Genomic DNA, 16411 nt, shown 5'->3' on the forward strand with positions numbered 1-16411 from the left:
ATATACTAAAAATGTTATAAATAGTACAAAGGTGGCATTAAAACAATATCAAAAATAGCTGACACAAACCCACTACCATTATGGTATGCTCCTTGCTTAGCAATGAATTCATTTACCAATGTGGTCTTAGGAATGGAACTCCGTTGTTAAGTGAGGAGAGGCCAACAGACCCCTGGCAGTCTTCAAGCTGGCACTGGACAAGCACCTAAAGTCGGTACCTGACTAGCTGGGCTGTGGCTCGTACGTTGGTTTGCGTGCAGCCAGCAGTAACAGCCTGGTTGATCAGGCTCTGATCCACCAGGAGGCCTGGTCACAGACCGGGCAACGGGGGCGTTGACTCCCGGAACTCTCTCCAGGTAAACTCCAGGTACCCAGCCCGGCAGCCCACTGGGCATTGCCCTAATGCTTGTATGGCTGGTCTGCCTCTGCCTAGGGTAAGTGAATGACTGTTAATGGCATAGCAATGTGCAGTTACAGTGCTTTTGTATGGATTTTTACCTATTTCCCCCTATAATTGTACCATACTAGATGAATTTCACATCATGTTCTTAAAAAAAGTGACACAATTTTGTAACAGTGTATTATCAAAGCATGTCAGAGGACTGTGTGTTAATCGCCAGTCTACTGTATAAATTCCTAAATATGAAAAGAAGAAAAACTGCACTTGTTTTTTGGGTCACCCTGCCTTAGTGGGACATGACCACTGTGTTAAATAAGTAAATAGAAATAAAAAAGATACGGTGGAACCTCAACTTATGAGTAATCCATTCTGTGACCTAACTCATAAGTCAATTTGCTTGTATATCAAATAAAGTTTCCTCATTTAAAATTGAAATGCCATTAATCCATTCCAGCAGAATTCCTACTCTTGGGAGGCAAGACAAAATACTTCAATATGACACTAATATCAACTCTATGGCTTATTTATCTATCACAATTCATCTAATATGACATAATAAACAATATAATTAACACAGAAACATGATATATATACTCTAGAATGAATAAAACAGGCCATAATATGGTGAGTGGTGGCGGCGGCGGCTATTCCCTCTCCCGCTCTGACTAGAGTATCTTCCCATGCTTTTATTATAAGAGAAAACAGTGTGTTTGTGAAGCTAACTGCACTAGATCACTGGTTTCATGAGGAAAACACTGAAATAATGTATTTATAAATAAGAAATATTGCATAAAAACATAATAGAATATAAAGAAATAAACTGGTTTTATTAAGTGTATGTAAATTACATATTTACCTGGCAGAAGAGATGGAGAGTAGAGGGTGGGTGGAAGATAGGCAGACCGGCATCCCTCGACCCACAACCTGCACAGCTACACCTCGCTTGTTTATCTATGATTTCATGCTTTAATTCCATGGAAATCATCCTCTTTTTCTTCTTAGGACCCATGGTTAGAAAAAAGAAATTTGGCCAAATGACTTGGAAAAAATGTAAACAAAGCACGAGAGAAATACTTCCACAGCGAGGTAAACAGTGCGCTACGCCAACTAATAGTGGTGTTCTGAAGCTCCTCTTATTATTATTATTTTTATTATTAATTTAGGAAACTGGAGCACAGATCCAATTCCCAAGACCAAGAGCCCCTCACTAGCATCAAGGTTTCTTGATGCTGGTGAAAGCCTCTTGATCTTGGGAATTGGATCTGTGCTCCAGTTCCTTAAATTAATAATAAAAATAATAATAATAATAATAATAATAATAATGAGAAGCTTCAGAGCATGACCACTAGTTGGTGTAGCGCACTGTTTACCTCGCTGTGGAAGTATTTCTCTCATGCTTTGTTTACATTTTTTCCAAGTCATTTGGCCAAATTTCTTTTTTCTAACCATGGGTCCTAAAGAAAGTAAGTGCAAAGGACAGTGCTAAGAAAAAGAGGATGATTTCCATGGAATTAAAGTATGAAATCATAGATAAACAAGTGAGGTGTGCAGGTTGTGGGTTGGGGGGGGGGGAGGGGAAGAAGCTCGCTCGTAATTCAGAGCAAAAAATCGACCGAGTGATCGCTCGTATCTCGAAAAACTCGTATGTTAAGACACTCACAAGTCAAGGTTCCACTGTATAAATATAAATAAAAATAATTTACACTTGTGTTATCAGAAAACATATAGACTGTGTTATCTATACTTGTGTTATCAGACAACATATACGTATCTCAGTTATAATATTTTTTACAGTAGGTTCATGATGGTTCTAAACGTTTTTTTAAATTTCATACAAGGCATAGCAATAGAGACCTGTACTTGAAAACTGAACCTGTGGATGTTTTGTAGTAATATCAAAGTTAACATGCCAAGAAGATGATTCTGAAGTTTGAGTAAACGCTTATTATGCAATGTATATAACCTAGGTATAGTTTAAATATCAATAAAACGGTAACTCAACTATTTTCATGTCCAGAATATCTCCCTATTGACTAGATAGTGAGGCATAAAAGCAACATATACCCACTGACCACTTTTAAAACCATTAATTGTGTGGAGGTACTGGGGTATCCCTAGGCTGACCCATGACCACTGGACTGGCAAAACATGAGTTATATTTCAGTGTTTGTCAGTTTTCAACTGAAGTAAAGTTCACTTCTCATGCTTTATAATAAACATAAAAGTTTACATAAAGGAACATTATAAAAGCTCCCTATTCTAACACATACGTCATCACACTGGCTTGGTGCAGTAGACACGTAGCTTGCTGTAAAGTCGGCTTTCTTAATACACGCACAACACTAGATTTTCGACAATGTCAAGCAAGCTAATTGTCTAGACAGTTTTCAAATACACCAACAAACGACTTGACCTATGTGAAATATTATTTTTTTTCAGAAAAAAGTCTTAAATTATTTACATTAACATCGCAGACGTTAAAGCTCATGGTAGAAGTGTCAACAGAGAGTGAGCAGAGGCTGGGGCCTGGCTTCAAGCCACACTCATAAAGTCCCTCACACTGAGGCCATCGCCCTCAAGGCCCTTGCACTGAAGGCCCTCGTACTGAAGGCCCTCGTACTGAAGGCCTTCGCACAGAAGGTCCATGCACAAAGGCCCTCGCATTGAAGGTCCTCAAACTGAAGGCCCTCAAACTGAAGGCCCTCACACAGAAGGCCCTTGCACTGAAGGCCCTTGCACCTGAAGGCCTTCCCACTGAAGGCCTCCACACTTGGGTTTGTAGCAGGAAGAGCCCGAGGCCCTGGTTAGAGGCCACACTAGGGCCCCCTCACACAGGACACCACAGATCACTATAATGACTGTGGCTGGCAACAAACAACCTTCAATAACTACATTATATGAGTGTCCAGCAGGGAGAAGGTGGTGTGTGATACTGCAGGTATGAGGTTTAGTTGTAGAAGAGCACCAGCTGAGAGCAGGGGAGGTATCTACTCCCGTCACCTGCTGCCTCCCATGTTGTTGTTGTTGCTCGTACTGCTGAAGGTGTTCCCCATGCTGCTGTTCATGGTGTTACCCATGGGTGTACTGTTAGCCACACTTGTGTTCACCGGTGGTACACCGAAGAACGGCGTTGTAAAGGAAGTTGGGAAATAGGTGTGGGTGGGTGGGACGTTGGCAGCGGCCATAGAGGGTGCTGCCCCCGCCCCGGCGTACCCCTAGTCATGTCAGATGGGCGTCGGGGGCACTGTGAAATCATGGAGAGCTGAACGCACGCTGTCGTAGAGGGGCCGGGAGTCCTCGCAGTAGTTATCCGTGCAGAGCGAGTGAATTTTGGAGAGATAGGAGTCAAAGTTGTCGTGACCAATACGGTCGTTGTTGGGCGTGGTGCCGCTCCCAGGAAGCTTAACATGTTCCAGGAGTGACATGACGTTGTTCCGCAACGACTCGTAGTACTCGGTCAGCTGTGCTCCCCTCTCACCAGCACCAGCCGCCTCCTGCAGGGAAACAACACATCAATGACATACCAAAGACAAACACAAAAAAATAAAATTCATTGTGAAGTTTACAAAATGCATTTTACTTGTAATAAAATACTGTCAAGCACAAAAGAGGGCTACAAGCATGTAGTGCATTTTGGACAGATTATTCCTACTGTTTACAAATTACCAAGTAAGAAGACTATTGTTGTTGTGACCCCACCATCTACCCCACTACCAGGCAAAGTGAAAGAAACTTCTGAACATCTGCCCACTAATCATAAACAAGTCATCTCAAGCCACTGGCCAGGAATCAGGGCAACAGAGGAAGATCCAGTAACTAAACCAGGACTCACAACAATGCAGGTGACAGTAACATTACTACAAGTACATGCCTCCTCCCAGCCAGAAAGATGCTACCCCTCACCACCTACTGTAGCCCCTACTACAGTACACTCACCAAACAACAACAATATGGGCGCTTCCCCAAACAATGAAGACAACTCCTTCCCTGGATTCCTTAATTTAGAGATACAAGACCCAGAGGTAGCCAAATTCATCAGCATCCAGGGTCAAAAAATTGATATGCTAACCCAGGAAATGCATAAACTAAAAGCCTCCAATGCATACTACCTAGACAGAATCACAACACTGGAACAATAAATAAATACAGAACAACATAGCAACACCCACACGAGACTGATGACACTATCAAATCCTCAGAGAACAAGTTACCCAACTCAACACCAACCTCAAAGAAGAAAGAACACAGGTGGACTTACAAATTGCGAGGATTGAATTCCTGGTACAGCTGGAAAACATTAAGACGTGTTTCTTTAAGACACCTGCTGTCCATGTTCACCCATCAATATAATGGGTACCTGGGTGTTAGTGGACTGGTGTAGGTCGCATTCTGGGACAAAACTGACTAAATTTGCCCGAAATGCTCAACATAACAAGCGGCTTTCTATATAGTAGTATGTCATTGATGTCAGCTAAGCCTGTATACAAAGGTACCTACCGGCTACCTACAATGACTTCCTACAAATAAATACTACTCACCTCTCATCAACATTAAGACTACACATATTTTAAGGTAAATAACGAGTGTACTGTATGTGTATTTTATCTCTCTGGGCTGCTTTAAATATCATATATGTATTAAGTCTGAGATGGGGAGCCAGGGGTACCTACACTCGACTTCCTACAAATAAGTACTACTCACCTCTCGCCCTACATTAATATGACTACAAATATTTTTAGGTAAGTAATGAATGTACTGTGCATGTATTTTACTTTTTATTGTTTTTTAATGCCTAGTTCTATTACTAACTTAATATAAGTTAAGGTAAACTTGTTGTCTAGCATTTATAAGTGGAAAAAATGAGGTTCTGCTCCCCAACAACAGCTTGGAATCTAACCTGCCATATAAGTGGGGCCCTACTGTACATTAATTCCAACTTGGTCCAATTATCCCCTAATTACAGTTGTTTTTATTACCTCTTATCACTCTTTTGCAATTAATTACAATTTAAATATTTATCAGGTAACCTAAATGCTGAATGCTGACATCGACCCAGATCTAAATTTTTATGATCTAAATCCCAATCACCATTTAACTGAAAGTAACTGTCTTTACTACACAACAACACAAGCCAGTACTGTCCTCATTAACCCTTTCAGGGTCCAGAGGCCCTCTCAGAGACTTGTTCTCAGGGTCCCCCAAATTTAAAAAAAAAAAAAAAAAAAAAAAAAAAAAAAATAATTATTTTTTTCTTATGAAAAGATAGAGAATCTTTTCCCGATCATAATGGCACCAAAAGTATGAAATTTGATGGAAAACTTACGGAATTATGCTCTCGTGAAGTTAGCGGTCTCAACGACGTTTACGCATCGGCGATTTTGCCCACTTTGAGCCCTATTTTCGGCCAATTCCAATGTACTAGTCGACAAAAATCATAACTATTTCGCTAGAACTCCATTTTTTCTGTCGAATGAGTACAAGAAACCACCAATTTACCGATTTCAACTATCCAATACAGTGGTCAGAATTAAGCAATTTTGCCAATTTCACACAAATTTCAAAAGATGCCGATTTCCAAATAGGGTCTAGAATAAATAAGAAAAACATTCCTGGCACTAAAATAACATTTCTTCTGTTCATTAGTCACATCCCCACACCCCTCTTACATTCTTTTGCTTTCCACTTTGAATTTTTATTCTCAAAAAAAAAAAAAAAAAAAAAAAAAATAGAAGATTTACTGTTATGCAGACTGCTGCATTAGTGTAGAAATGGTATAAATAATATCAGTGCACTTGTGAAAGAATATCAGACTCACCAGTTGACGTGTATTAGACTTTTTTTTTTTTTTTTTTTTTTTTTTCAACAAGTCGGTCGTCTCCCACCGAGGCAGGGTGACCCAAAAAAAGAAAGAAAATCCCCAAAAAGAAAATACTTTCATCATCATTCAACACTTTCACCACACTCACACATTATCACTGCTTTTGCAGAGGTGCTCAGAATACAACAGTTTAGAAGCATATACGTATAGAGATACACAACATATCCCTCCAAACTGCCAATATCCCAAACCCCTCCTTTAAAGTGCAGGCATTGTACTTCCCATTTCCAGGACTCAAGTCCGACTATATGAAAATAACCGGTTTCCCTGAATCCCTTCACACTCCAACAGATCGTCAGGTCCCAAGTATCATTCGTCTCCATTCACTCCTATCTAACACGCTCATGCACGCTTGCTGGAAGTCCAAGCCCCTCACCCACAAAACCTCCTTTACCCCCTCTTTCCAACCCTTTCGAGGACGACCCCTACCCCTCTTTCCTTCCCCTATAGATTTATATGCTTTCCATGTCATTCTACTTTGATCCATTCTCTCTAAATGACCAAACCACCTCAACAACCCCTCTTCTGCCCTCTGACTAATGCTTTTATTAACTCCACACCTTCTCCTAATTTCCACACTCCGAATTTTCTGCATAATATTTACACCACACATTGCCCTTAGACAGGACATCTCCACTGCCTCCAACCGTCTCCTCGCTGCTGCATTTACCACCCAAGCTTCACATCCATATAAGAGTGTTGGTACTACTATACTTTCATACATTCCCTTCTTTGCCTCCATAGATAACGTTTTTTGACTCCACATATACCTCAACGCACCACTCACCTTTTTTCCCTCATCAATTCTATGATTAACCTCATCCTTCATAAATCCATCCGCCGACACGTCAACTCCCAAGTATCTGAAAACATTCACTTCTTCCATACTCCTCCTCCCCAATTTGATATCCAATTTTTCTTTATCTAAATCATTTGATACCCTCATCACCTTACTCTTTTCTATGTTCACTTTCAACTTTCTACCTTTACACACATTCTCAAACTCATCCACTAACCTTTGCAATTTTTCTTTAGAATCTCCCATAAGCACAGTATCATCAGCAAAAAGTAACTGTGTCAATTCCCATTTTGAATTTGATTCCCCATAATTTAATCCCACCCCTCTCCCGAACACCCTAGCATTTACTTCTTTTACAACCCCATCTATAAATATATTAAACAACCATGGTGACATTACACATCCCTGTCTAAGACCTACTTTTACCGGGAAGTATTCTCCCTCTCTTCTACACACCCTAACCTGAGCCTCACTATCCTCATAAAAGCTCTTTACAGCATTTAGTAACTTACCACCTATTCCATATACTTGCAACATCTGCCACATTGCTCCTCTATCCACTCTATCATATGCCTTTTCTAAATCCATAAATGCAATAAAAACTTCCCTACCTTTATCTAAATACTGTTCACATATATGCTTCAATGTAAACACTTGATCTACACATCCCCTACCCACTCTGAAACCTCCTTGTTCGTCCGCAATTCTACATTCTGTCTTACCTCTAATTCTTTCAATTATAACCCTACCGTATACTTTTCCTGGTATACGCAGTAAACTCTTTCCTCTATAATTTTTACAATCTCTTTTGTCCCCTTTCCCTTTATATAAAGGGACTATACATGCTCTCCGCCAATCCCTAGGTACCTTCCCCTCTTTCATACATTTATTAAACAAAAGTACCAACCACTCCAACACTATATCCCCCCCTGCTTTTAACATTTCTGTCATGATCCCATCAGTTCCAGCTGCTTTACCCCCTTTCATTCTACATAATGCCTCACGTACCTCCACGACACTTACAGTCTGCTCTTCTTCACTCCTAAAAGATGGTATTAGACGCTTAGTATAATTTGTTTACTTTTGAACTTTGGTAAAAATCAAACATTTCTGCTACTTTGAGCTCAATTTCAAGGTACTTTTCATTGTAAATCCAGTCAAAGTCATCTCAATTTCTGTAATATGTCTTCCATTCTATACAATGAGACCAGGAAAACTAGAATACAACAAATAACAAAAAAAGGCACAATACCGTGACTGGAACGATACACAAATAACCCGCACATAAAAGAGAGAAGCTTACGGCGACGTTTCGGTCCGACTTGGACCATTGACAATAAATACCATACAAAAATATAGTGCAAAGTCGCTGTTTTAATCCAAAAACATGGTCAAAGTTTTTTTTTTTCTCATTACGCGCTGTGTGCTGCAGGATTTTTTTTATACTGTGCACACTGACCACATAGACCCATTCTTTCATATGTAGGCCTACCAGCTTTCTCTCACTAGATTTGAAGGCGCTAGAATTTATGAGTACTAGTACGTCATGGACCCTGGTGCGCAAGCCATACTAGTGTGGCCTAACCCTGAAAGGGTTAATGTCAGAAATGTTACAATTTTCAATCACAACAGTAGATCCCTAAGTAAATACTATGATGATCTCCTAGTACTCCATGATTCATTAAAGACAACCTTCTCCTCTATTATTCTTAATGAAACCTGACTTAAGCAAAACACAATAGACATCTACACACTACCAGGATAGATAGCAATCTGCAACTGCAGGCCGGACCAAATTAGGGGAGGTATTGCCATCTATTACTCTAATGAATTATCATGTTGCAACACTACATGCTACAGTGATGAATATGGTTCATTCATTCATGTTGATTCGCCGATACTTCCGGCCCGGGTCTTCTCCAGATGGTGATCTGGCAGTGGCCCCCCAGGTGGGATGAATATGGTAGATATATACATTTGCAAATTTCTCTGTATAAAACCCTTAAGACTCCTATAATAATTGGTGCTATATACAGGATGCCTCGTACTAATATCCCAACTTTTGTTGATAAACTAAAAACACTAATAACAAACAATCAAGTGGACAAGCACTACCTACTACTAGCTGTAATCTTCAACATTGACCTTGGACTAGCAGATGACCAACCAGTACCTGACACCATTAACCTTTAAACTGTCCAAACATACATCTACGTTTGCACCGCTAGAGCTCCAAACGTAGATCTATGTTTTATTTTTCCTGCCTCCAAATTTGGCACGATTGCCCTGAGATGCCTGGTCAGTATAGAATGAGTCTTAACACTCAGTGTGTGCAGCATTAAAAAAATCAGGGATCGCTTAGTAACTTTTGGGAGCACCAGTTCAATTGAGCACCAGTTCAATTGAGCACCAGTTCAATTGAGCACCAGCTAGAGGAAATATTGTGGCAAACACCAGGTATTCACTAATGTCATGTTGTATCAACAATCCCCTTTTAAGATGAAAGTGATGGATGTGGCCACAAGTGGTCAGGGAAATATCAGAAACCTCAATAATAACCCATGTGTAACATTCGTGCAACATCCTTTCATTTTTTATTCCACTTGCTCTGTCTCTGTATCTGTCTATATCTCTGTCTATCTGTCTCTTTCTCTGTCTGAGAGACAAGACTGACAGACATACACAGGCAGACAGAAAGACAAAGACACACAGGCATACAGAAAGACAGACACACACAAGCAGACAAAGATACACACACACTGGCAGACAGAAAGACACACACAGGCAGAAAGACAGATAAGCAGAGCTAGACAGACAGATAGACAGAAAGACATACATGTTTGTGTTTAACAGTGAAAACAAATAAAGCCAGGGTTCCCTGCAGCAGTGCACTATCATAGTGTCACACCACTGCTTACCCTGTCAGCAGTTTAGCAACACTTGTCATAAATACCATGCTTCAAGAAGTTTCATATATACTCCAGCATGTCTAAAACATTGCCGAGGCCTACAAATACCTGTCGGTATGATTGTGACTATCTGAGTACTATTTCAGTACCTAATATTAGTGTCAGAACAAAGATTGGCTATGAAATCACAAGAACTATTATAAACTGTAATTATCAGAACATAAAAATTGTTTTACATGATGGTAGGATTGCTGGTGTCATTTTTTCTGTCTCATAAACATGCAAGATTTCAGGTACATTTTGCTACTTCTACTTACACTTAGGTCACACTACACATACATGTACAAGCATATATACACACACCCCTCTGGGTTTTCTGCTATTTTCTTTCTAGTTCTTCTTGTTTATTTCCTCTTATCTCCATGGGGAAGTGGAACAGAATTCTTCCTTCCTCTTCATTCCAGCAGAAGGCCGTGCAGACCATCTAACTGACATTAGTACAAATCCCATAGATTTCAAAAAAGAAATGGATAACATACCCACTCGCTCAGCAGCTGGACCAGATTCATGGAATGCTCTATTTATAAAAGAAGTGCAAAGTACCACTAGAATAAGCCCTCAGTAGTCTTTCGAGAAAGAGACTAGATCTAGGTGAAATACCAATGACCTTAAATAGTGTAGACAGCTTCTTTGCATAAGGGAGGCAATAGAGCACTAGCTAAAAATACAGACCAGTAGCCCTAACATCTCACATCATAAAAATCTTCAAAAGAGTGATGAGACGGCAGATTACAAACTTTGTGAACAAGCACAACCGGCATAACACAAACCAGCATGGTTTTAGAGCAGGACAATCATGCCTGTCCAAGTTGCTGAACCACTGACAGAATTATGGAGACATTGGTAGATGACCAAAACACAGATGTGATTTATACAGATATTGCAGAGGCATTTGAGAAATGTGATCATGGAGTGAGAGTACACAAAATAAGGGCAAGGTAGGCAGATGGATTTTCAGATTCTTAACAAACAAAACACAAATAGTAGTAGTAGTAAACAGAGAAAAATCAGCATCAGCAAGGTAAAAAACTTAGTTCCCCAAGGCACTGTCCTGGCACCTCTGCCATATCTCATCCTCACAGAAGACATAGATAAAAACCACCTGTTACAGTTTTGTACTATCATTTACAGATGACACTAAAATAAGCATGAAAGTCACCACAGTAGAAGACACTCAAAAATTACATGGAGACATAAGTAGGGTTTTCCAGTGAGCAGTGGAGAACAACATAACGTTCAATGGTGAAGAGTTCCAGCTGCTTAGGTATGGAAAGAATTATGTCACCTAAAGTCAGTACCTGACCAACTGGGCTGTGGTTTGTATGTCAGCTTGTGTGCAGCCAGCAGTAACAGCCTGGCTGATCAGACCCTGATCCACCATGAGGCCTGGTCTCAGACCGGGCCACGGGGGCATTGACCCCCGAAACCCTCTCCAGGTAAAGTCCAGCTGACCTTTCTTTCAAAGAACATAATAAAACAGAGATCACAACAGCCAGGAGGATGTTGGAGTGGGTATTAAGAACTTTCAAAACAAGGGAAATAATGCCAATGCTGACACTCTTCAACCGGCTAGTGCTCCCTCATTTGGAATATTGCTCAGTGCTGATGACCCCATTCAAAGCAGGAGAAATATCAGGGCTGGAACAAATACAGAGATCATTTATGGTACACACAGAGCCAGTAAAGAACTTAAATTACTGAGAATGCCTTAAAGTCTTGAACATGTACTCACTGGAGCGGAGGAGAGAGAGATACATGATAATATATACCCGAAACGTCCTGCCAAGTGAGTGTAAAACGAAAGCCTGTAATTGTTTTACATGATGGTAGGATTGCTGGTGTCTTTTTTTCTGTCTCTTAATCATGCAAGATTTCAGGTACATCTTGCTACATCTACTTACACTTAGGTCACATTACACATACATGTACAAGCATATATATACACACCTCTCTGGGTTTTCTGCTATTTTTTTTCTAGTTCTTGTTCTTGTTTATTTCCTCTTATCTCCATGGGGAAGTGGAACAGAATTCTTCCTCCGTAAGCCATGCGTGTTGTAAGAGGCGACTAAAATGCCAGGGGCAAGGGGCTAGTAACCCCTTCTCTTGTATAAATTACTAAATCTAAAGAGAAACTTTCGTTTTTCTTTTTGGGCCACCCTGCCTTGGTGGGATATGGCCGGTTTGTTGAAAGAAAGAAAGAGATATACCTGAATGTACTCGAGGGTCTGGTCCCAAATTTGCACACTGCCATGACATACTGGGATGAGAGATAAGGGAGGAAGTGCAAAATCAACCCAGTGAGGAGCACTGTATTAACATTCGGGGTCCCAGACTATTCAACATCTTACAAGAAGATATCGGAAACACGGCTCAAGAGGAAACTGGACCAGTATCTTCAAGGTGCCACATCAAGCAGGCTGTGATGGATATGTGGGGCAGTGGGCCTCCAGCAGCAACAGCCTCGTTGATCAGGCAAGCACCTGAGAGTAGCCAGACTCTCGAAACTCATCAAAGGTGTACGTAAACAAAAAATGACTTCTGTATAAGGTTCGCTACTATCCACAGTTTCGGGTATCCGTGACAGAGCTTGGAAGGTATACCCTGCAGATACGAGGGACTAATCTACTGGTATTTCTTATTTATACCTTTGATTCTCCCTTTCCCTCTTCTTATTATGTTTTCTACTCTTCCCTCTTCCTCTTGCTCCCTCTTCTCTTATGCCTCATTCATGCCTTTTACCATCCTCTCTTCCCAGGCTTTTCCCTTTCATAAAATTCCTCTTTGGAAATTTCTCTAGTCTCTCTCGCTGATCTCTCTCATTGCTTTCGTCACCTATCTACTTCTTGACCCTATGCATTCAACACGTACTTTCTGCTCAATCTTGACTGATTGTCACATCCCTAGTCTTCAAACTTAGGCCTTCAACACTTACCTTCTGTTCTACCTTGAGTGCAGCCTCCATAGACGATACGTCATGGCGTAATTTGGTCACGTGGGCCTCCATTGTAACGTTCTCTTTCTGCAACTCCGAGATCTCCGAGGCCAAGCCAATGTGTTCCTCGCCGTCTGTGTGGAAAGTTACCATGTTAGTGAGGCATAATGGGCATGTACATCTATATATTTATACAATGGAGACCATCGGTTAAGACATATGTATATGCTTTCCATTAGCACTTTCCGAAATAATTTTTTTTATTTGGAGAATGTGTGATTTTCAGCTAGAATGGCATAAATTTAGGCAAGCAAATGGCACACAGTTGGATCCTTTCCCTCTGCCTTGCAGACAGCCTATAGGCCTAGTCTCACTCTTTATTAGGTACAAAGAAAGCCACCAACATGCCAGGGCATTTCAGGCAGACTAATCCTAATGTTTACTGACTACAGTGGACCCTCGTTTTTTGGCCGTAATCCGTTCCAGAAAGTCGGCCTAAATTCGAAACAGCCTAAATTCAAAGAAGTATTTCCAATAAGAATTAATGTAAATACAATTAATCCATTCCAGACACCCAAAAATATTCACAAATAATACATATTTTAAAGATTAATTATAGTTTTACATAGACAAAACAAAGAGAATTAAATAAAATTAATAAATAAACATTTAAATCACTATTACATACCATTATTGAAGACTCTCGTTGGTTTATGGAGAGAGGGAGGACTGATTATTTTTTGGAAGGGGAATCCCCTTCCGTAAGGACTTCAGGTAACAAAGCCCTCTCTGGGATTACTTCCCTCCCTGCCTGCTACACTCCCTGCATGCCTGCTGCACTCCCTGCCTCCCTTCCACAGTCTCTGTTTCCCTGCTAAACTCCCTGCCTCCCTGCTACACTCTCTCCCTCCATGCTACACTCCCTGCCTGCCTGCTACACTCCTTGTTTCTCTGCTACACTCCCTGCCTGCCTGCCAACTACACTCCCTGCCTCCCTTCCACACTCCCTGTTTCCCTGCTACACTCCCTGCTAAACTCCCTGCCCATGGTGACTTATTTCACAGTCGCACTTAAACAAGCCACATCAGCTTCCTTGATTTGTTCTTTTTTTGCCAGGATAGAAGTGATTGTTGATTTGTTTTAGCCATATATCCCATGGTGACTTATTTCACAGTCGCGCTTAATAAAAAAACACCAAAAACAATGGATTTTAAGGAAATGTTTGGATGAATGTGTGGAGTATATGCTCACTCGCCGATAGACAAAGGGAGACTGACTCACCTATGCACAGTGTCCCGGGCTGATGCGTCTAATATGGCCAATATACGAGGCAACGGCCGAAATACAGAGCAAAATATCCCCCCCAAAAAAACTGGCCTAAATACGAATCGGCCAATAAATGCAGTGGCCGAAAAAAGAGGTTCCACCGTACTCAAGACTAGATAGTTAAAGAATGGCAAATTTTAATTATACAATATTTTCATTGGTGGATGAATTTGGTAGGGTGTGCAAAAGAAGAAAATTAAAAGTGAATACAGGAAAGAGTAAGGTTATGAGGATAACAAAAAGATTAGGTGATGAAAGATTGGATATCAGATTGGAGGGAGAGAGTATGGAGGAGGTGAATGTATTCAGATATTTGGGAGTGGACGTGTCAGCGGATGGGTCTATGAAAGATGAGGTGAATCATAGAATTGATGAAGGGAAAAGGGTGAGTGGTGCACTTAGGAGTCTGTGGAGATAAAGAACTTTGTCCTTGGAGGCAAAGAGGGGAATGTATGAGAGTATAGTTTTACCAACTCTCTTATATGGGTGTGAAGCATGGGTGATGAATGTTGCAGCGAGGAGAAGGCTGGAGTCAGTGGAGATGTCATGTCTGAGGGCAATGTGTGGTGTGAATATAATGCAGAGAATTCGTAGTTTGGAAGTTAGGAGGAGGTGCGGGATTACCAAAACTGTTGTCCAGAGGGCTGAGGAAGGGTTGTTGAGGTGGTTCGGACATGTAGAGAGAATGGAGCGAAACAGAATGACTTCAAGAGTGTATCAGTCTGTAGAGGAAGGAAGGCGGGGTAGGGGTCGGCCTAGGAAAGGTTGGAGGGAGGGGTAAAGGAGGTTTTGTGTGCGAAGGGCTTGGACTTCCAGCAGGCATGCATGAGCGTGTTTGATAGGAGTGAATGGAGACAAATGGTTTTTAATACCTGATGTGCTGTTGGAGTGTGAGCAAAGTAACATTTATGAAGGGGTTCAGGGAAACCGGCAGGCCGGACTTGAGTCCTGGAGATGGGAAGTACAGTGCCTGCACTCTGAAGGAGGGGTGTTAATGTTGCAGTTTAAAAACTGTAGTGTAAAGCACCCTTCTGGCATGACAGTGATGGAGTGAATGATGTGAAAGTTTTTCATTTTCGGGCCACCCTGCCTGGGTGGGAATCGGCCAGTGTGATAATAAAATAAATAAATAATTTTCATTATTACAAAAGTGAGGTAGCTAATGGTTTACAGTAATAAAATATATAGTTGTGAAGTAGCATATCAGAAAAATGATCAGTATTACAATTTAGCACAAATAACAAAAATACAATAGTACTACAATTATAAGTGTGTGTTAGTGTTTAGTTAATTAAGCTGTTGTAAACTTTTTCAGGAGTTTTTGAGTTGCTTCAAGCTGGCTATATGTGATTTAGCATAGTGTTGGCATGGTTAATTTTTGGATATGAGATGATTTTTTAACCCTTTCAGGGTTCCTGACGTACTAGTACGGCTTACGCACCAGGGTTTTTGACGTACTAGTATGCCTAAATTCTAGTGCCCTCAAATCAAGTGAGAGAAAGCTGGTAGGCCTACATATGAAAGAATGGGTCTATGTGGTCAGTGTGCGCAGTATAAAAAAAATCCTGCGGCACACAGAGCGTAATGAGAAAAAAAAAAACTTTGACAGTGTTTTTGGTTTAAAACAGCGACTTTGCACTGTATTTTCATATGGTATTTATGATGGTATTCTAGTTTTCTTGGTCTCATTTTATAGAATGGAAGACATATTACAGAAATTGAGACGATTTTGATTGGTTTTACAATGAAAAGTACCTTGAAATTGAGCTCAAGCTACACGTCCAATACACATCAACTGGTGAGTCTAATATTCTTTCACAAGTGCACTGATATTATTTATACCATTTCTACACTAATGCAGTAGTCTGCATAACAGTAAATCTTCTATTTTTTGTGAGATTAAAAATTCAAAGTGGAAAGCAAAAGAATGTAAGAGGGGCCTGGGGATGTGACTAATGAACAGAGAAAATGTTATTTTAGTGCCAGGAATGTCTTTCTTATTTATTCTGGACCCTATTTGGAAATTGGCATCTTTTGAAATTTGTGTGAAATTGGCAAAATTGGTAAATTCTGACCACTGTATTGGATAGTTGAAATCGGTAAATGG

The 16411-nt window shown here is 40.6% G+C and overlaps 1 protein-coding gene across 1 annotated transcript in view; it reads right to left on the bottom strand.

The window, feature by feature from the left end:
* Positions 1 to 1878: 1878 nt before the first annotated feature.
* Positions 1879 to 16411, bottom strand: part of LOC128700902 (serine-rich adhesin for platelets) — a 492925-nt gene continuing 478392 nt past the window's right edge. The window contains exons 12-13 of the mRNA XM_070104797.1: positions 12979 to 13112; positions 1879 to 3894 (exon numbers count right to left, since the gene is read on the bottom strand). Of these exons, the coding sequence (XP_069960898.1) occupies positions 3625 to 3894; positions 12979 to 13112 (404 nt within the window). The 3' untranslated portion in view covers positions 1879 to 3624. The remainder of the gene's footprint in view (positions 3895 to 12978; positions 13113 to 16411) is intronic.

The sequence above is a fragment of the Cherax quadricarinatus genome, chromosome 94 (genome assembly GCF_038502225.1).
Source record: "Cherax quadricarinatus isolate ZL_2023a chromosome 94, ASM3850222v1, whole genome shotgun sequence".
Taxonomy (NCBI): domain Eukaryota; kingdom Metazoa; phylum Arthropoda; class Malacostraca; order Decapoda; family Parastacidae; genus Cherax; species Cherax quadricarinatus.